General features: G+C 36.9%; 1 protein-coding gene across 5 annotated transcripts in view; it reads right to left on the bottom strand.

Moving 5' to 3' along the window:
• ATP11A (ATPase phospholipid transporting 11A) overlaps positions 1–21,909 on the bottom strand; it is a 134,859-nt gene that overhangs the window by 7,464 nt on the left and 105,486 nt on the right. For 2 of the 5 annotated variants that reach the window (XM_029999279.2, XM_029999281.1), the window contains exons 20-29: positions 19,390–19,564; positions 18,029–18,131; positions 17,630–17,775; positions 16,597–16,656; positions 14,312–14,439; positions 12,413–12,548; positions 11,826–11,849; positions 6,471–6,536; positions 6,058–6,161; positions 4,036–4,201 (exon numbers count right to left, since the gene is read on the bottom strand). In XM_029999279.2, the coding sequence (XP_029855139.1) occupies positions 4,036–4,201; positions 6,058–6,161; positions 6,471–6,536; positions 11,826–11,849; positions 12,413–12,548; positions 14,312–14,439; positions 16,597–16,656; positions 17,630–17,775; positions 18,029–18,131; positions 19,390–19,564 (1,108 nt within the window). Of the gene's footprint in view, positions 1–1,962; positions 2,052–4,035; positions 4,202–6,057; positions 6,162–6,470; positions 6,537–11,825; positions 11,850–12,412; positions 12,549–14,311; positions 14,440–16,596; positions 16,657–17,629; positions 17,776–18,028; positions 18,132–19,389; positions 19,565–21,909 lie in introns of all 5 variants that reach the window. The other 3 variants (XM_029999282.1, XM_029999283.2, XM_029999280.1) reach the window with 3 other exon arrangements.

Below are 21,909 nucleotides of genomic sequence, written 5' to 3'. Positions count from 1 at the left end.
AATCCCCAGAGAGGCTTCCCCAGGCAAAAGTACCACTTCGGGTTTCCCCAAGCGCAGCAAAGGGTACAGATCTCGTAACAAAGCTGATGGGCTGATCTTGTGACTGAAGTGAAAGCGAAGTACAAAAACATCAGTCAGAAGCGAAGAGAAAAAGAAAAATATTTCTTAAAAAGGGATGAAAGCACAGAAGTTATTTACAGCTCAGAATCTAAACACCTGGTATTTCAGCTACAAAATATTTGGGATTGCTGAAACTGTCAATCACAGTGACAATTATAAAAATGAAAAGAGGACAATTTAAAGTGAATTTGTATTTTCCCTAACAGAGCTGCTGAGCTTCTGCTATTAATGAAAGAATAAAGGAAAAGGAAACATAATTAATGTAGATTGGATATACTAAAAAAAAAAATACATACCCTCTTGCTTTTTAAAAGTAAAGGCTGAAAGAAACCTCACAGCTGCACAATTTCAAGTTAAATCACAAAATTCAGCTTCTTTCATTGAGCCAGAGAGTCACTGGGACTGCATGTATGACAGACATGAGCAGATTTTGACCAAAATTACCAAAAGACAACAGATTCCTCCAAAGCTTTTGCAGAATTAAGTGGTTTAGCCCAAGACAACAGTTCATATGTGTATGTATATATAAATATACATGCACATATACATATACTTGTAGGTACATATATGTATTTGTATATACACATATGCATATATGTGTGTGTACAGATTTCTCTATCTCTCTCTCACAGAAAAGCTCTCCCAAAACAGAACTAGATCTGGAATGTTTACAAATCTCTGAATGATAATGATGGTAAGCAATCACCCACCACACACTGGAGTGACTTTCAAATAACTGAAAAACTCAGAAGAGTAAGAATTGCTTCAAAGGCTTTATATGATCTTAATTGCCTGAGGAGAATTAATTTAGTAACCTGGGAGGTGGCTGCTGGTCCTAGGTTAATCTTGTCAACTGTCCCAGAAGCCCTTTCTTACAAAGAAGCAATATAGCTTAAAGGAATGCAGTAAGTTTAAAAATAATTGGTTACAAGCTCAGTTCAAGCCAATCCTAAAGCACTTAAAAGCCAATTTTAGCCAGAATTTTCAATAGTGAAAAAAAACTTTGTGTAGTTTCCCTGTGACTTACATAATTACAGTCATTTTTATTGACTATATATTTTTGAAGGGGGAAAGAAAGAGGAAATATATTTTTTATCTTCACCAGTTAAGAAATCAAGATCTAAAATCTGCAATGGAAACCAACAGTCTCCTAGTATTAAGTAAAAAATAGTTTTCTTGCAGACTCTAGGGAAGCCAAGATTTACTAGCATTTCTTCTACTTTTGTATTATATTAAATGTCATAAACTTCTGGATCTTGAGCTGTTTTCTTTCTAGGAAGAGCACAGAATTTCATGAAATGGAATATAAAGAAAGCTCAGCTTCAAAATGCATGCTGGAAATAACTTATTAATAAAAAAGTTGTATTTTCTTCTATCACAACAGAGCAGATATATTAATATATTCCAAAGATCACTTAAATGGCTTCTAGTACCACATTTTCTATATGATGCTAGTAACATCAGCATAATCAGAATTATCACTTCTTTGTGTGGCAACTATTCCATTTACTCGGGTACATGACATGCATTCACCTACAGATAGACCAATGATTAAAACGGGGACCTAAGAATCCTAGATTCTTGAGGCAGAAACATTATGTAAAATTCAGTAACAACAGTGACAAAAATGGTAGTGACAGACTGTGACAACGATTCATAGAATCTTTGAGATAAGCAAACAGAAGAAGGAAAAAACTATACTAAAAAGTATTCTTCTTCAAAATATAGTTGACGTGAATCAGAAATGGAGATAATGAGTACGGTAAATAACTTCTGATGATAAACTTTTTACTGTCCTTTGAATGAAATGGCCAAGCATGCAGAAAGGCAGAAAAAAGTCACCTTTTGTTCCATTAGAAACTTAGACTGCTTGAAGTCTGAGAAAGCATAAAGATGGTGGACTGCTCAACAGAAAGGCACTGATGTTTAGTCTGATTTCCCCAGAAGATTGTAGGAAGCAACCGTGCACATCATTTATGTTTAAAGCAAGGTAGCAGTTATTTAGACAAAGCGGATTGGAAGACAGGAAGAAACAAAGAGAGGGAAGAAGAAACACAAGGCATATATCTGGTTAAAAGTCAAAGATTTTCTACTAAATATTAAAAAATGAATATTGCCAGTGCTAAGCCCAAAGTCTGCTTTACAACTAATTCATTTTCCAGCACTAATATACAATGTCCATAAGAAATGCTGTAATACCTTTGTTTGGCGCTTTTGTCTGCTAGCTTGTTTCTTTGCATTAACCCCTCCTCATTCTCTCTCTTTAGACTTTTAAATTAAGCATGCACAACCTATACTGAGATCAACTTCTTCCACAAGTAGCATATATGGCAAAGAGACATCTGTTAAAGATATCGAAATAGAAAAAGCTAAATGCTGAACTGCCTAGGAATACTTTTCTGCTAATCTTTATTCTTTCCTCTCCTCCTGAGGTGGGGCATCTTAACAACTGTACATTCAAGGAATACAGAACAATGGCAAGGGGGTTACTTTGCAGGTATGAGAGAAGAATTTTCTACCTTTGCCAAAGCGGAAATTTTACTTTCCTTGGAAGCAAAGTTCCTTCATTCCTTTCCTCTTAATGCAAAGTATCTTCTCGAATAAACATCAAAATGCTAACTAATCCCTACACACACAGTTGCTGGTAACTCATTATTTTAACCTACCAGTGGCAGTTGATGGGCTGAAAAGGACACGGGCAGTAACATTAAGTTTTATGCTCAACAACTCTACTGTCCTTTACTTTCTAATGTATATAATATATGAAAGTTTGTTGGGGTGAAAAAAACAGGTAACATTTTCTATTGAGGTTGCTTTGATGGCCCCAGAATAGTACCACGCTTCCCACAGAACCTGGCTTCCCTTTCAGCCTCAGCAGAGCAGACCTGTATTTACACAGTAGTTTCTCCTTTGGGGCTGATTAAAAGAAAGGAGACAACAGATCTTAAAATACTCTTCCCATTGGCACAGCAAGACACATTTATGTAGAAATAATGTGTCAGAACAGGCAAAATGTAAGTTGAAATATAAAAGAGGAAAAAATCATGAATAGAATATGAGTAAGTTTTAATACATATGTTTTTGTAACAGGCACAGCATCAGTATAAAATAGTTTCCTAAGAAAGTATTATACTGCACAGATCATGCAATATGAATGTTGGCATGAGTTTACTACGTATTCCTTACCAACATCCCATATATTAATCACATTTATTTTAAGTGTATAAATTCTAGATTCGTTCAATAATAAACACACATGCAGTTGTCGAGTCCCTCGGTATAGGATTGCAAATGCTTGTGCAAATCCCTACTTTAAGGGGGATTTCAGTAAAACCACATGCTCCCTTCCTACCAGTTTTATTTTGAGCTTAGGTTATTTTAGCTGGTTTTCCATTTTAGATAACTATGCTCAGCTTGCATGGTAAATGCTAAAACGACCACATTAGAGTTTCATTTATGCAGTAAAATGACTTGGTATGAAAGACAATGACTTCAATTCAGGGGTGCGGGCAGTGCCTCTGAATACTCTACAACAGCAGGAACAACTGCTGTCCAGGCCGATGCAAGTGCCTCCTATCTGGCCTCATGGAGATCCCGATCCCCTTGCCCTTCTTATCTCCTCAAATCAGGAATCCTGTTGAGCCATGTACCTGACTCCCACCGTCCTCATCAGCCGATTTCCCTGTGGCTGCTGGTAGAGGCACAGGGGTTGCCCCAGGATTCAGGTAGATACCACCACGTAAACAGTTAGCAGCGTCTTTCACCATACCACTCAGAAGTGGCTGGTATACAACCGGTGACGCACACCACAGATGGGGAACCTCTCTTCTAATCTGGTCTCTAACCTTGAAAGAGGTCTCATTATTAGAGACTTGTGATACAAAAAACTAACTTCACAATGAAAAATATTTTTACCTGGATTCTTTCTGTTGCTGTAGGCCACAACTGTCTGCATAAGACCTTCTTGAGAACATCTGGAAGAAGGCTGACAGTTATGAGCAGAATTATACCCAGCCATGCAGGACCACTAGACAGCATTTGCATGAACACATAATACATCCTCTGATAATTGAGAAAAGGCCTAGTAGGAAAAAGATTAAAGAGATTATTACTCTTCAATACACAAGAGAAAGAGTGGCAATGTTAAATATAAAAATTATGACAGTGATTAAATACTTCAGGTTCAACTTCCCAGTTTGTGGGAGTTCATCCATCCCAGTTTTCTCAAAAAGAGATCTAAACAAGTGCTGACTAGAGATAACTACCTTCCTCGTGCCTTCCAGGCTGCAGGAAATATCATGCTGTCCTCCCTCCCACACTGCCTCTCCCTTGCAAAGATAACCAAGTTACATTCTTATCCTGTCAATGCTTTTTCATCTACTCCTTATCCTGCCCCAGATACTTCCCACCTTTCTTCTCAGCATCCCACCCATCACTTCCCTCCTCTTCCCCAACACACACTCGTTTGTAATGTATCCTCAGAGCAAGGCTCGCTGATGACAGCTTTTTTCTGTATGTCTCAAGCTCCCCATAGCATCTCTGATGGTTTCATGCTATGCTCCCTAACCTACTCGCCACATTTTCATCTGCCCCCACTTTCACCACCTTCGCTTCCGTGTTTCCCTGTATCTCCATGGCAGCTGTGTGGTCATTAAAATGCCATCACTGTACAGTTATGGGCACCAGAGACCATGTTTACTGAGAGCAAAGATCAACAGACAGTTTGTAGCAACACTGCAGTGTAAAGCCCTCCTACGAGTAGGGCAGTCTCCTGCTAGTTTCCAAAATTTGATAGAAGTCTTTACATTCTATAAAGGTAATCAAATTAAAATACATGGCTGCATGTAAATAGTCACATCTCTAATACACAGCAAGGCTGACTAGAAAACATTATCGGGGAAAGTGTCACTTCTGCAAACTGTTTTCATTCTGATGCTGAAGAAACTGAGATCTGATCTTACTGGGGAAAAAAAAAAAGAGGCTACTGCATATCCAAGGAGTTGACAGGTAGTTACTCATTTGCAAAGGGCACACTGAAATACAGATCCTTACTCCAAATTAAATAGCACCTTAATCATGATGCAACAGTTAGTCTCTGCTTTCTCTCTGGTGCCTCAAAACGTTTACTTATGCATACAAAGTAGAACAGCTCCCGCAGAAGAGGTTAGAAAAGATAACCTTGTAACTGGGTGCTCTACAGGTGAGAAACGCAAACTCCAGCTCCTGATGGCAATCGCACATAGTAAGAACTTGGAACTTCTTTCAACTTGATCTCCTACCCAAAAATTTCAGTTTCAAGTATACAGAATTTTTTTAATAGAAAAAAAGCCACCAAAACAAACCACTTTCAATCAGCTATGTACAAGAGCTATACTAATTCTTAAAAAGCTTCTTACCAACAGTAGAACAAGCAGGTGCTCAGGCATCTACAGTAAATCTACTTTGCTAAAGAAGGGGGCAAATACTGAGCTCAAACAGAGGACTCCTGGCCATCCACACAACTTCCACGTGAGTTCCACTCCCCGGCTCTAGTTCAGACCGCTGCACCCAGTTCCCTCCAAGACAAGCCCAGCAGGCAGGGGCTAGCCCCGAGCTGCATAGTCGTGATCTACTCTGTGATGTTTTGCCTCAGATCAGCAGCCTCAGCTCCTTGAACCAACCCTTGGACTGCTTTTGACTGACACGGCTGAGATAGCCCCAGTGGCAGTCTGAGATCTGATATTCTTCTCTAAGAATATTTTAGCAGACATTCAGTGAAAGAAGAGCTGAGCATTCTCTAATTAGCTTTACTGATGCTTTTAAAATGTGACTGCTGTTGGGAGTTCTGCAATATCCAAAAGCTAAATTTCATTCTGTTTGGGACAAAAAGGTGATATATGTAACAACTTCATGTTTCTGAAACAACATTTGCAATGCAGTTTATATTAAGGTTCATACCAAATAATTCCTCCCCAGAGCAGAGAAAAGATAATGTAGAATACCAGTGAACCCCAGATCATGAAGTGATTTATCCACGTCCAATAGTGTGTATCTAGTGCAAGCTGAAAAAAAACAAACAAGATTATACGGTCTTATTAATATGTTAATGTGTCTTAATTCTGCAACAGAATACTCAGCAGGAGATGAAATAAAATGACACCATTTGAAAAAAGGGAAGGATTCTACCCAGAACTAGCTAAAAAACCTTTTTTACTTTTGAGCACAGTTAAGAAGGCAGAGATAGCAAAATCTGTATTTAATTTAAACTAATACGACAATATATGGTCATAGAGAGAAATGAATATAAGTAACCAGCAATTCGAAAATGAGCTCTAAGGAAGTTTCAATGGATAAAATACAGCATACCTTACCTTCAATGTAACTGTGAACACAAGCACAGTGAACACCAGTGTTCCAAAGGTCCAGTTTCCAAACATCTATAAAAAATGGTCCAAAGCACTTATAGGTAATATTGTCCACAACTTTGTGAATTGTCCAGAATAAACCTCTTAAAGCTATGTACTGCTTTGTATCAGGAACTGACACTTAAAGCAAAAACACTGAATTCTTACATGATCTACCCAGTGCAAACTGTTCTGGTCTCTTGCCCTCGTGTGTACACACCTCAGACTTCATACAGACAGGAAAAAAACACAATCAATGCACTCAACCTGAAGTTAGTTCACAGGTATGTTTCTTAATAAAAGTCAAATGTAGCACAGTTAACAAATCACTGAGATTTACAAATGAACTGCAGTAATTTCATCAATCTTCTTGGACACCGTCTTTTCTCTGATCTCCCTTCTCTGCTGTACTTGGCATCCCACAATCTCTTGGAGATTCAACAGCACATTATACAGATGAGTAACAGTGTAAGAAAGTATGTGATAACCATAAAAGCCATTAAGTACGTAAATGTTCAACACACATTTTAAGATAAAACACTTTTGAATTGATGATTTTCCCCCCACCTGCGTAATGAAACAAAAACACTTCAGCTTTTCAAGTGGGCAGAAACAATCATTAATGCTGATGGAGGGAAGAACTGGTGGTGAATATGGTCACGGAGGATTGCCTGGACTGCAGCAGCTATGAGATGACCAGGTTCAGGATCCAAAGAAATGTTGGCAAAGTAACCAACAAAGTTAGGTCACTGTATTTTAGGAGAAGAGACTTTGGTTGACTCAGGGTATTGCACCCATGAAAGAGAAGGGTGCCCAAGAGAGCTGAATGATTTTGAAAGAGACAGCTGCTGAGATCTCATGAACATTCCTGCAGGAGGACATGGAATTTCAGCAGAAGACCCAGTTGGCCAAGCAGGACGTTTCTCAATGAACAAAAAGGCAAAATGGGAGCTTACAAGAGATGACAATATGGGCAGGCAGCAAACAGGTAGCATAAAAGCATTACTTGGGTACAGAGGAACAAAACCACAGATGAAGCCTGGCTCAAACTAAGATTAGTGAGAGGTGTTGAGGGTGACAAAAAGGATATTTACAGGTATCCTTGTTTCAAAGGGAAAATATAAGTCCACTGATGGAGTGGTAAGACAAACTAGTGGAAGGTATTAAAGAAAATGCTTAAGTATTCATAGCCTGGATATTAGTCTTCACGAACAAAACCTGCTCCTTGCATTTGACAGCAAAGCTCAGGAACAAAAGGAGCAGTCAACAGTGTGAGAGCAACGGGTTAAGGAGGGAGAGCCGTGGATGCAATCTATTTTGAATTTAGCAAGGCATTTGACACTTGTCTCAGGCAGCATTCTCATTTGGAAGGTAAGGAAGCAGGGGCAGGGTAAACGGACTACTACTTGAGTTGAAAACTGGCTGAACCACTGGACTCAGCAGTTTGGTGATCAGTGTCCTTGATGTTTGGCTGGCTGCTGGTAACCAGTGAACCACACTCACTAAGGACTGATACTGGGGCTGGTACTGTTGAGTATCTCTGTCAGTGGCCTGGATGGTGACAGAGACAGCATCACGAGCAAATTGCCAGGTGATACAAAAATAGAGAATAGCTGACATAATGAATGGCAGGGTTTCAATCCAGAGGGACCTCCGCTGATTTGAGAAGTGGACTAACAGATATCTCATGAAATTAAATAAGGAAAAGTGCAAAGTTTTCCACCTATGAAGGAGTAACGCCATATATTGGAACTGACTGGCTGAGCAATGCCCCTGATGGAAAGGAAGTTGCAGTGGGGTTACAGTGGACCCCGGGTTGAATACCAGCCTATACTGCGCTCTCTCTATACATCAGGGAAACGGCAAACTGAGCTGTATTGGGAGAACATGGCCACTGAAGAAAGGTTATTAATCCCATCTACTCAGCTATAGTGAGCTTGAACCTGGAACACTGTGCCCAGTTTTGGGTCCCTCAGTTCAGGAAGGACATGAAAAAAAATTGGAAAGGATCAAGTGGCAGGCAACCAAGGTGGTTAGCAGTCTGTAGCTCTCCTGTGAAAAGAGGTTAACGGACTTAATTAGTCTGGTGAAGGGGAGGTTAAGGAACAACCTAGTAGCTGCCCACAAAGATTTGAAGAACAACTACAAAGATGAAGAAATGGAATAGACCTCTCTTCAGCAACAAGAAAAATTCTGCTTAGGTATTAGGAGAATTTTTTTCACTGCTAAGGCAGAAAAACATTGAAACAGGTTGCCCAGGAATCTCCATCCTCAGGGATACACAAAACCTGAAAAAGGCTAGACAAAGCCTTGAGCAACTTGACTTTAATTAGCCCTGCACAAAGCAGGGAGTTGAACTGGATCACCTCCAGGGTCGCTTCCCATCTACATTATTCTATATGAGCTCGCCCAGTATTAGATGACGGGGATCCATGTGGGCAAGTGATCGCATAAACATGCTGCCGTGGGAAAAACTCTGAATGGAGACCACGGCCAGCCACAAGACAGAAATCTGTAGGAAGCTAGGCTGAGATAATCTGATCAACTGAGAATGGAAAATCATTTAAAAAATAAACAAAAGACTGGCTGAAAGATTCATTATTCTGAGTAACTGTTTCATTATTTTAAAATTACTCAATGTGTAACCAAGTGTACAGTACATGAGATGAAGTGCAGAAAACCTTCAGCATTTTGACGTTTTACTTTGATATGTAATATAATTTTATAGGCTCATGCCATCATTACAACATTTTGTGTGCCCTAAGAAAAATCAGTGCAGTTAAAACTGGAAAGGAATCTGGTTCAGGAACTTCAAATTATGCCATTTACTGACTTTCTTCTTGCAGTTAAATTTTACAATACTCGCATGTTATATCTGGCATCTCCCAGAAAGCCTAGTGTCAATCTAAGTTTCTGCATGCTGAACAGACGTGTCTGTATTTCCAATGAAAGCTGCTAGATTAAATAAAAAAAGTTGAGACAACTTTCCCCTGTCTCTAGACAGGGAAAAGGCTAGATAGAAAGCATGAGGCTGCAACCAAACCCTTCACCTACCTATCTCTTTGGCTCAGAAAAAGGTCGTACCACAGGGACACCAGACTCCCCAAGACTGCTAATTTGGCACAGAGAAAGGTAAGCAGAGCAATATGGGATGGTGTGAGTTACAAAAACTCACAATTTATTTTCAGCATTGAGTATCTCAAGATACCACTCATGTCTTCAGGCTGTGAATAATTCTTTTGGAAGTCTGTGCGCTAACATCTAGTTCATTAACAAATATTTTTCTATGCTCTGCTCCCAGCCTATCCAAGACTTCCCCTCCTCCTTTTGTGACCATATTTGTTAATCTTCCACATTCCAATTCATCATTCTACTCGCCTCTCTTCCTTCCTGCTGTTTTGTATTTCCTATTCTGTTATTCCTTTTAACTTAAGTTTTCCTACCTATCTCTGAACCCAGCTTAACAACTATATTTAATCCACTCCACATCAAATGCTAAAATAAAAAAATCACACAGGAAATACATTTTATTATATGGGTAAACTAAGACGACATTTACAATCTGCAGTTACATCTATGGTGCCTTCTTTTCTTCTTACCCTCCTTATGTAGTTGGTCTCTGACTGTATGTTTTTACAACACCAACCACAATGTCATATCCAAAGTGGAACACCATATACAAAGCAATATCACAAATTAATAACAATTAATAAGAGATAAATCTTTGGCATGTTAGTTTTATTTACCAGGAAATGACTGAGGCAGGCATTTATGAAGTAAATCTCAGTGATTAAAAGAACACTTTTCTATTATTCTAGTAATATCACTTTACAGCATGCAAACAGTTTTGAACAAATTTCTAAATACTAAGAAACATCCTGGGGGGGGGATTACGTTTGGAAGCAAGCTTAATGGTATGTAAATTTTAGTCTGACACAGACATCAATCTAAGTGAAAGACATTGACTTTCTTCACTTTTTACTAGTTTTGCAACAGTGGTGATTTGTTCATTTCTGGAAGGAAAGAAGAATTCAAAATTTTTGCTTCAACACCCATTTTAACAATTCAGAACCTCATTTGAATCATCCTATATCATTTATGGTATTAGTTTTACCTTCAGCCCTTCTATCCCCTTTCCTGCTTTCTACCTTCTCCCTGTTCCATAATAACATACTGTTGCAGTAAACCTTTAAAAGCTTCAGATCTTCCACTGAGTTTTTCCAGATGTGAGCATAATTTAAATACTTGGAAACAACCATCAACACCAACTAGCATTCATGTATGTATGGAACTCACACATGTATTCCTGAACACTAATATTTCCAAGCCTTTAAATCTAAAACTGCAACTCAGTATCTGTAAGTTTTACACATACACACAAGCATGCGTGCTGGATAATGATGAATTTTCTAACCCACTCTGACACTCAGGAGTCAGAATGTCTCATCAAACAACACATTTTATCATCAAATATTAACATGGGTATGTAGTTGTAGATATAAACATTCAAAATTTGGAGATTAGGCACTAGTCTGGCTTTAGAGCTTTATCAAGAAGAATTTGATTGAATGTGTGCAACAGCAGTAGACTAAAATTTCAAAAAGGAACCCAGTCAGAATATCTGCAATACCAACCGTTTACAAAATGTGTACAGGTATGAGAAGTTTAATTTTCAGGACTATAAATATAAGCTGATGCAGAATTTTGAACATCTAACAGAGCATAATGGTACCAGGAGAAGAAGTGCTGGAGTGTGCAGTTATGTCTAATGGAAATTCATTCTGTCCTTAGAAAAGCTCTTTCTAACAAAGTGTTCCCTCACACACTAGAAGTTCATTTCCCTGATAAATGTCACAAAGATGGTATTTAATGATATTTGAATATTGCATTCCTAACAAACATGTACGTTACATATAGGCAACAAAATTGTGCAGTTTATTTTCTCTCTCATTTTGAGGGTCTTTTCTAAAGCCATTCAAGCACTTTATAGCATAAACTGTAACAAATTTTCTATAGCAGAGAGTCAGCAACAAAACGTAGGTTACAGAAAAGCATAGAACAAAATAACAAAATGCAAGGAAGCAAAAAGCCTACTTAGTTTTTAAAGTTCATGGCTCTTTACCACACCTCATATAGCTTATAGTCTATGTAAGTTCTTTACATTGTAAGTACTTATAAAGTAGCAATAAAGAACATTTCTATCTATAGGTTTAAGTGATATTTTGAAATAATTACAGGAAATATTTAACTGCTCTTTAACAGTTTAATTAAAGAACAGTGAAAGATGAAATGGATATCACGACAAATCCACAATAGTCTTACCATGTGAGTGCTGGTTGTCATTAGCTGAGGATAGGAAGAGAAGCAAGTAGCAAAAAGAAAAAAAGCACACAAATAAAATAGACCAAAATATCAATGGGTAAAATAAATAAAATGCAAAAGTCTTAGAATTTGCATTCATGTGACTGCAAAGCAAGTAGAGATAGATTATTTTAAGCTGCCATATGTCAAAAATAATTAAAATATTAAAAAGCTTGTTATATTTAAGCTCTTTTATCATCATTCATAACTACTGTACCAAAACTCCTTTGATATGTTAATCAGATATTCACCAGATGCATGTTAAGCACGAAACAGAAAAGTTACTATGTAAATTCTGAAGGAATACTCGGAATTTACTATGTATATTTCTCCTAAGTTGTATCTAGCCCTGTGCCTCTACAGATACACAGAACTCCTATTGCATAGTTTGGACTTTGCTAAACAGATAACCCATCTATCTCACCATAACTCATAAAACAGTTATCAGCTGTGCTGGAAATCTTGAAGAAAACAATTAAAACTACGTTCATAGCACAATCAACATTAAAAAAATGACTTCTGATTGACTGATCAAATCCAACACTAACCTGTCCATTGCTGGTCACAACTGTGTTGTCAAACAAGAAATAGGCACCAAAGAAAAATACCACAGCATCAAACACTCCTAGGAATGTCCAATAAATAAATGCACGCCAGCGCAGCAAAGCATTCTTGGCAACATCTCTGTGTAAAATAAGATACACACATTCATTATCTGCATGTTCAAAAATCCTAGAAAAATTATGTCACTCATATTGGGTTTTTTGAAGGACAAACAATTAAGAGATTATATGTATAACCACCACATTTCCACAAGACAACTGTCTACCATTTCACATCCAAATCCTTCCTGAACGTCTCCTCTTCCTTTGTTTTTTTATTTAATTTTTACTAAATCCTTTTAACTGCTGCCTGTAATTCTGCTTATTTCAACTGTATGGTAAATTCCCCTGTGCTGCACCCATTTACTTTTCAATCTTTTTACAGAAGGTATCTGTTTTCCAGTGTTTGCTGCGCATGTGATGATCCACTGTAGATTTTAAATGGAAACACTAGAGGTCTCTGGAGACTTTGCTTTATTTCCCATGGGGCACTTTTATACAGAATATTGTAACAAAACAAAACATTAATTTTATGTGGAACATGCGAAACAAGGATTTTGCAGTTGAGTTGATGCTTCAGGTCAAATTGGATTTCTTGAATGCTTTCACACAAAAAATACAGGGATTGGTCAACAATAGAACTGTTCACTAGCATGCATTTTCTTATTACAGAAAAATTTAAATATTACAACTTTAGTTCTTGCCCACAGAATGAGTATATATCAACTTGGCATATAGCATAAGCCACATCAGAGTAAATTAGAACACAGTTAAATGAAAACCCTGAACTACAGAAACATTTTCTACCAACAAATACTTTTACCATATGCACTTTAAGACTGTCTGATGACCATATGAAGTCATTTCTCCCCGCAGATTACCAATATACAGTGCAAAACCATATGCGGCTAACAATAGCCTCATCTGGCCCAGAACAACTGCACTCTTGCCCAAAGCAGCTTAGCGATAGACTCTGTTACATATCAAAACCCAAATATTTTTGGCCAAATAACCTCTGCTAGCTTTCAAAAACCAAAAAGATCTTTTGAATGACCATTTCTAAACCAAAAACATTTATAATATAGAAGAGAAAAAAAAATGGGGGCTGTGGGGGCTGGGTTTCAACAGTAATATCTTGTATTCCTTTTCAATTTCAGAGGTAAAAACATATCATCACACTGATTAACCTTTGGGCACCTAATATTACTCTCAAAAAAATGTTTTCCCTTGGATTTTCTACTACTACCACTCTCTAAAATGTACTAGTTTTTCAGCTACAAGAATCAAAACTGGGCACTGTTCCTAATTTAGATGGCCACATGCAGTTAATTGGCAAGAACTGCATTTCAAGTGGCTAAGAATCTAAACCAGTCACAATTTAAATGCACAGAAGTGAGTCAACAATATGCAGAGGACAATGTTGGACACCACACAGAATACATCCTATGATACAATGCTCTACCACTTAGTCCTCTTTTCTTTCAGAATAAAACAAGAATATAGAAGAAACAGTATGTTTTCTCTTTTTAAAATACTTCTGTTCCCCACGGCTGGAGAAAAGAGAGTACTAAAATAAATCATATTTAGATTTGTAGAACAGTAATTTCTATTTTGCTCTCGCTCACTAATGTAGCAAATGAATGGTGCGGACTGCAATATGTAAATATACATGCAAAAATATACATGTATCTATTGTAGTTTATAGACTGTGCACGTGGTCTTCAACCCTTCTGTTGCAGTGTATGTGATGTTCTACTGCAACCTTGTACAGAAATCCTGAGGATTTTGGTTATAATGGAGATAGATCCCACAATTGAACTTTGGGGCATAATGTATTAATTTTACCTGTATAGGGAAGGCTCTCTCTTGAGTGTGTCTGCACTGACATGTTGTTCCATTAGACCATACAAGAGGATAGGAAGGGAAGTGAAGCTGATATTGTACAGTGTTAGATACGCAGTATCGTATAAAGTCTGTAGATGGAAGAGAATTAAATCAGCTAGTTTTAATTTTGAAACATGATCCACTGCATGACACTTGATTTACAACGAATGAGTCAACTTCTTCAGAAAAAAGAAAACTATATCCCCTCACAATGGAGGCAAATATCCTTGAACAGCTGCTAACTGATATAAGACACAACTCTGCACTTGTACCCCATTCATCTGGAGGACAAAAGATCAACTAAAATATTGATTTAATAGTCTGGTCCACATACCGGCCCCTCCTATTGTTTCAACTCTAAGACCAACTCCAAACCACCCAAACTGAACAACAGCAGATTCCTGTAGAGGCAGAAATTCCTCGCTGGCACATCCACCCCCCTTTTATCTCCTCCACGTCTATATAACATGGAGACATGCAGGGAGGAAGGGCAAGTGCTCCAGAGGTTCTTCAGCCGTAGGTGACTGCAACGAGCTATACAAAGAAACACCCCAACATGTCCTTGATTCTTCTTCCCGCTGAACTACTTTTCCATGTATGTATCATCACTGTAACTAGCCCTCAAACTTACCACACCGTCCCATAAAAAGTTATTTCCCAAAACCTATTTGGTGATCATTTATGCTGTAAAAATTGCTGGCAAACCCCCCTTTCTGATTCAGAGCTACATGTAGCACTTAAAAGAACAGGAAATTAAACTAAATTTTCATCAACACACACTTTCATATCTAAATCCTAATAATGCTTGACAAAAACCTACAAAGTTTTCAGTGATCATTTGAAATTAAAAGCAAAACAGATGATAAAAATAGTTCTGTCATTTTTACTCCTCCTGGAGCTTTCTTTTGAGACATTCCACAAATTCAAAGCAACAGTACTATTTTCTCCCAATTAAATCCTCCTCTTGTCCAATTTAATCCTGAAAACATTCCTTTGGCTTTTGCTCCCTCATTCAGAAGAAAGAAGAGGCAGATTTTTTCTGCACAAATTAGATGACAGCAAGGGGGAAAAGTAAATAAACAAAATTTTAGAAAGGGGAATACTGGATCCTCTCCTGAATGATGGCACTTTTCTGGCGAGCAGCAGCTCACTTTTCCTTTATCTTTCTGTGTTTATTTTTTCTTTTCAACTAACTGAATGCCACTATTTGTCTGAAGTTTGCAATTCATACTGTACATGCTGGAGAAAACTAGTTTATTCTTCCATTTTCATTCCAAATTCTAAAAATGAATAACTAGTTCAATTACTTATCTTTCAGGATTGCCTCTGTCCACATTCAATAAGCTTAAACCTAACAGACTCCACATTTCCCACAGACATTTCACTTTGCATTGCCATTTCCAAATTTTGGTTTCCTGTATTCTTTGACTTTGAAATAACATTGCTTTTATGATAATTCATAAAATTGCCTTCTGTAACTTAACTGCAGTTGCCACTGAAAACCATATGAACCAAAAGTGATGCTCTTTTTACAATGTGTAAATTAACCTAGAAATTTTCTCAGCTGAACAGGCACAGTATTAAAGGATCCATTTTTTACAAAAAATGCCTGTCCTGATTTTGGCTGGGGTAGAGTTAGTTTTCTTTCTAGTAGCTGGTATAGTGTTATGTCTTGGGTTCAGGATGAGAATGATGTTGATAACACACTGATGTTTCCAGTTGTTGCTCAGTAATGTTTAGACCAAGTCAAGGGTTTTTCAGCTTCTCCTGCCCAGCCAGTGAGAAGGCTGAAGGGGCACAAGGAGTTGGGAGGGGACACAGCCAGGACAGCTGACCCAAACTGGCCAAAGGGGTATTCCATACCGTGTGACGTCATGCCCAGTATATAAACTGGGGGGAGTTGGCCAGGGGGGATCGCTGCTTGGGAACTAACTGGGCATCAGTCAGCGAGTGACGAGCAATTGCATTGTGCATCACTCGTTTTGTATATTCTAATCTTTTTATTATCATTGTCATATTATTAATAATATTATCATGATCATCGCCATTGTTTTCTTCCTTTCTGTCCTATTAAACTGGCTTTATCTCAACCCACGAGTTGGGTTTTTTTTTCCGAACTCTCTCCCCTGTCCCACTGGGTGGGGAGGAGTGAGCGACCAGCTGCGTGGTGCTTAGCTGCCAGCTAGGATTAAACCACAACAATGCCAAAGAGAAAACGTTGCAGTGAGGGAAAAAGAACAACTAACCTGTTGTGAAAACCCACAGAAGAACTGATATAAAAACTGAGGAAAAATGAAGCAGACGTTCTGAAAGACAAAGTGACACAGTCGTCAAGTGAAATACAAGCACTAATTCATATGCTGTACAACACTATAGCTATGTATATCAGTTTTACAACACTAGTAATAGTAAACATTGCAGGAACAGGAGAAAGAGCTGCATACATTAAACATCAACATTCTCATCTTACAGTAGCACTGTTAAGAAAAATACTTAAAATATTTTGAAAGCAAACTTATAAGGCTATAGTTTCAAAATTCAAAGGCAATGAATTTTGCGATCCAGGAGCACAGATCAGTTAAGGCAAGGCAAATTAGGTACAATCCACAACAGGACACGAACTGCAATAAGCAAGCATGGATACTTTGGTTAGCATGGTTCCCAGCAAAATAACTTTAAGATGTTTTTAGCTGTGACCCCAAACTTCATCCTCTCCTAATTATGCATATAGTCAACCACTAAGACTTGAATTATCTTCTGAAGGTTCCTTTCTATAATCTTCCCTTGCTTACTGAAAGAACTTTGATTGGATCCCAACGTTTAGACATAACAAAACCATCTAAACAGGGGGATGCACATTATAAACTTTCTCCATCTACACTATCCTAATGAAATTAGAAACTAATGTGAATTAAGTTATGCTAACTTCTCAAATACTATTTCCAACTTGATGTAACAGGCCACTGTAGAGAGAACCCAGAAGGTACTGAAAATAAGTAGAACGGTCTGTGACGACATATAAGAGAGAAGAAAAAAAAAAAAGACAAGGCAAATTTTGCTTTTAAACATACCATAGATTACAGAACATATCTATATAAAAGCTATTTCACTTCATGGCCTGGATAAAAACAATAATCCCATTTCAGCTTTGCATCTGGCACTCAACAAAATCTCTTTATGGAATTATTGCTTTTTTGTACCATTGACTATGCTAACTATAGTTAGATATTACCATGTAAGTTTTTGAGATTTATGTAATTAGAATAAGCATTCTCCTACCTTATAAAAGAAGTATTGCACAAGTTCAGATATCCTAACATAATAAAAATGCCCATGAACAAGCAACATTTTTTTCAAATGTTTAAATTTAGGTATTGCATAGTCACTGTTTCTTGCTGCTTGACGACCTTCTTTGCCAATGATTCCTTTAAAAAAAAGTGATGAAGCTGTTTAATAACTGAAGAACTATTTCAAAGATACAATTATTTGAAAAAATATATAATAATGCTATGACATTGATCTAATAAGAGATCACCACTGTATCTCAAAATTTCCGGGGTAAACTCACTAGAAGTTGTCTATAAAACGTATAACCTGATTCTTTGAGACTGCCTGTTTTTAAGAAGTAAATGTTTCTTGTCATTTCACTTGAATTAATATTCTAAAAAGCACACTTACCTATACCAACATGTGCTTCTAGAATCATACTGACATCATTTGCTCCATCACCAATTGCTAATGTGATAGGATGCTCCTTTGATAACTTAATCAATTTTACAATCTGGAAAAAAATAGTGTTAAAAAACTCTTCTCTGTAATGGTTTGCTTATTTTGCATGAGTGTACAATTAATTAAAAATGACTAACACAGTTATATAAGAAATTCTGTGAAGGGACACAAAAACAGCATTACCCAATGCAACTATGATACATAAAGATCACAGTAGTTTCTTTATACTAAAAGTATTTGTTCCAAATATAAAATAACACTTTTCAAATACTTCCAAACTATTTTGAGAGAGATGGACAGAAGGAAGGAAAAGCAGAAGAAAGGATGATGTTGAGATTGCTTAATGCTGTGTAAGTGCATTAATAAATTAAAAGGGTTCCAGAGACAAAGAGTACAATTTCAAAGAAATCCTGAAACTAAAGACTGAAAGATTCTGCTTTCTTAACTGTGCTGAATTTTTTTCATATTATTTAAGATAATAGGACTCTGTATAGGTTTAAACACTAGTGCCATAGAAACTGTCCAAAAATTTTACTTCAAATCTGTCCATTATAAATGATCACCTCTGTAAATTTGGTACCGAGTCAGCTGTAACTAAAAACTTCTAGACAGTTAAAACTGCTGGCTAAATACATTTGTTAAAATTAATAAGGGCTACATATGCTGTACCTGAGCAATGAGGAAAAGACATGACAGTTTGAAAGGAAAAAAGAAGTGTATGTTCCAATGTTTGTTTCCTTGAAAAGTTCCTCAGCTATATTGAGATGTTTCAGTAATGGAAGGATATGTTTTTACTTGATACAAACTAGTATAAAACAGTCAAGAAGTACTTAAACATGATAATGCACACATTTTTCTGTCTGGATTCTTCTTTCCTGGCTTCCCACTTATGTTAAAAATAGAGAAGAAATATCACTCTACAGTAATAAATAATGCAGGTTCTTGTAGGATCAACAGATAGTAGACTATTCAAAGCTTGTTAGGTTAAAAAGGAAGCAATTAGTTCAGTTCATCAAATATATTCATTTATCAGTATGTACCAACCATAAAATTTGCACAATATATACATAAATCAAATTCAGGTGCACAGCTGGGTGCCATTTTAGCATACCATTATCTAAATTGCTTGCCAGTAGAAATTCTCCCCTCTCCCTTTTTTTTTTTTTTTTTGCTTTTTACATTTTAGTGGATACAAAGATACAAAAGTGAATGGTAACATTTTAAGTTATTATGATAGTCATACAGAGTATTAACTTTCAATATTTACCTATGTGCACAGCTAACAAGCAATTATGAAATGAAATACAAACCTGTGCTTTTTGCAGAGGTGCCATTCGACAGCATAACACTGCACTGCAGTTCCTGCAAATTTCAAGAAAGAGCTCTCTGTAGTTAGCAGAGCTCCCATCTTGTCTTGGTTTCATTATTAATGATAATGCTGCTCCATCAATAATTAAACCATAATCTTGCATATCAGTTGAAAGTCTGTTCAGGGATAAAATATAAACTAAGAGTCACTGTAAAATTCTCAGACATACTTTAAATCTGGCAATAGTGCTTTTGTGAGAATTAATTAATGAAAAAATTATGAGTATGGAATACTGCAAAATTAATATACTTCTAAAGGAAATTCCTTGTATAGGACTGCTATTTATGACATTTTCAAATTCTAGATTATGTTAAAAATATTCAGTGCTTCACCATTTCTAAGACAGAAATCTGATACCTCAATGATTTCACCAGTGAGTATGAGTGTATAATTAATGACCTTTCAGTTTGGTTTGAAAGGGCTCCAAGAACTGCAGTGAGGTAAACAGTGTTGCAGGAATAAAACTAATTTCGTGGCACATCCCATAATATAGAGGAAAAAAGTTACAGGGAAAAGCCTTTGGTACTCTGAAATGTACTTCGATGAGGAAAATAATCTTTTTTTTCCAAGGGTCTACATGTAAGGAAGTAAGTCATGCTTTGAAGGAAATGCCTAAAAGAGACTTGTTGGCCCAGAGAGATAAGGCTACTGTCTACATTTACAGTATGTATACTTTGCATTTAGCATGGCGGCTAACTCCGATACAGGCATACCTGTAATTATAATATTAAAATATAATAATTATTTGTGTTATCTATAATATTACAATATATTATTTTATATATTAATCTATGATGGGTAACCTGTAATAATCTGGGCATTGCTAGAAGTGTAACCGTGGTCGCCTGAAGCACACTTTACCACAGTAACACACGGTGAGCCATGGGGGAAGATGGTCCGCACTGCAAGAGCCGTTTGCCGCGGCACCCAAACTAGTTATTTCAGAGCACCCTTGCATTTGCCTGCATTACACAGCAGCCTCAGGCTCCAGCTCAGCAGTGACTGTTGGTTAAACATACGTTGCGGTTTATTTGTGCTCTAGTTTCAGCGCTTCAAAGTTATACTACTGGGCATGGGTTTTCAACAAACATGGTTTCACCAGGACCCATGGCTGTGAGGAAAACATGGTATTTACTAATATTAATGTATTTTTTGCACTTCCCTCCATCTTCACTACTAGAACACAAGCTATTTTTGACAAATAAAGTACTGTAAACCATATTTAGTATTTAGTTCACAGATATTTTCAGCACTTTGTTACCATTGGCACAAATAGGGCAACACCATTAGTATACAATGATATCAAACAAAAATGTACAACATTCAGGCAATGTACTGCATGTTTGACATATTATAGTGAAAGATTTTCAGCCTGAATTTGAACATCCAGGCAGAATCCTGCTATTACTATCTTAGCACATTCTCCAACTCTGGAGCCAAAGAAAAAATTCTGATGAGTCTCAATGTCTAGAAAATTGCCATTGCACAAAAAGTTAAACAAACATGTTTAAACGTACCTTGTAAGACCTGTGGGACTTAAGCTAAATGTGGTACAGATGACAGAAATATGATTTATTTAACTGAATATACAAGTGTTCTTCATTAGACCAATGGGACTTAAAGTGTAAGGAGAGCTAAGAAAAATGCTCTGGCCCAGTTTCAAGCTGTAAGGCTAAAAATTATAGAAACTCTCTGCTAAAATAATATGACAAACACTTGTTAGCTTGTTGTTCCTGTACTGCAATCTTATTACAAAAGCATATAAAATGTACTTGCTAGCTGGGTCCATATTAAAAAGAAAAACAAATCAAATATGCACCATTATGTCCAGAAGACCAGTAACTTTTCTTAACAGCCTAAGATGATAAAGATATTTAGAGTCCAATCCTTTGGTTTTTACAGTGGAAAAAAGAGCAAGTAATGCGTACCAGCTATGAAGCTTCAAATAAGTAGCCTAATTTACTACCCGTATGAAGCATAATATACATTTTACCAGTTTTTTTGCTTTTTAATGCCATTTTCTATCTCATTCCATGTTATGTTTCACTTCTGTACACATGATACCTATCCTTCTATGCGTATTGCAAATACACAGAAGTCAATGATTTCTTCATAATTTAGGGCACTTTAAGTATTTTTATGCACACCAGAAGATTTGGTGGTACACTGTTGCCTGTCACCTGTCTGTAAATGTAGCACAATCTTCCCTAGAAAAAGGGCCAGATATAGTTGTTCTCTGTGGCCTTAGTCTTATCAAGAAAGTCACATCACGTACTAACTCTGATTACAGGAATATATCATATCTGTTTCCTTTTTGAAAGTTAGAATAGTATTTTGCTTGACAATCATTTTTCCAAGAATAAATATTTTTGCAGTGGAAAATATAGAATTACAATGTCAGCTGTGGTTTTTTCTTTTAACAGTTAAAGCAGTACCAGAAATGAGATAAAGAACCATGACT

The sequence above is a fragment of the Aquila chrysaetos genome, chromosome 23 (assembly GCF_900496995.4).
Source record: "Aquila chrysaetos chrysaetos chromosome 23, bAquChr1.4, whole genome shotgun sequence".
NCBI lineage: Eukaryota > Metazoa > Chordata > Aves > Accipitriformes > Accipitridae > Aquila > Aquila chrysaetos.
Note: the sequence above shows the minus strand (reverse complement) of the source record. Positions and strands in the feature narration are given on the sequence as shown.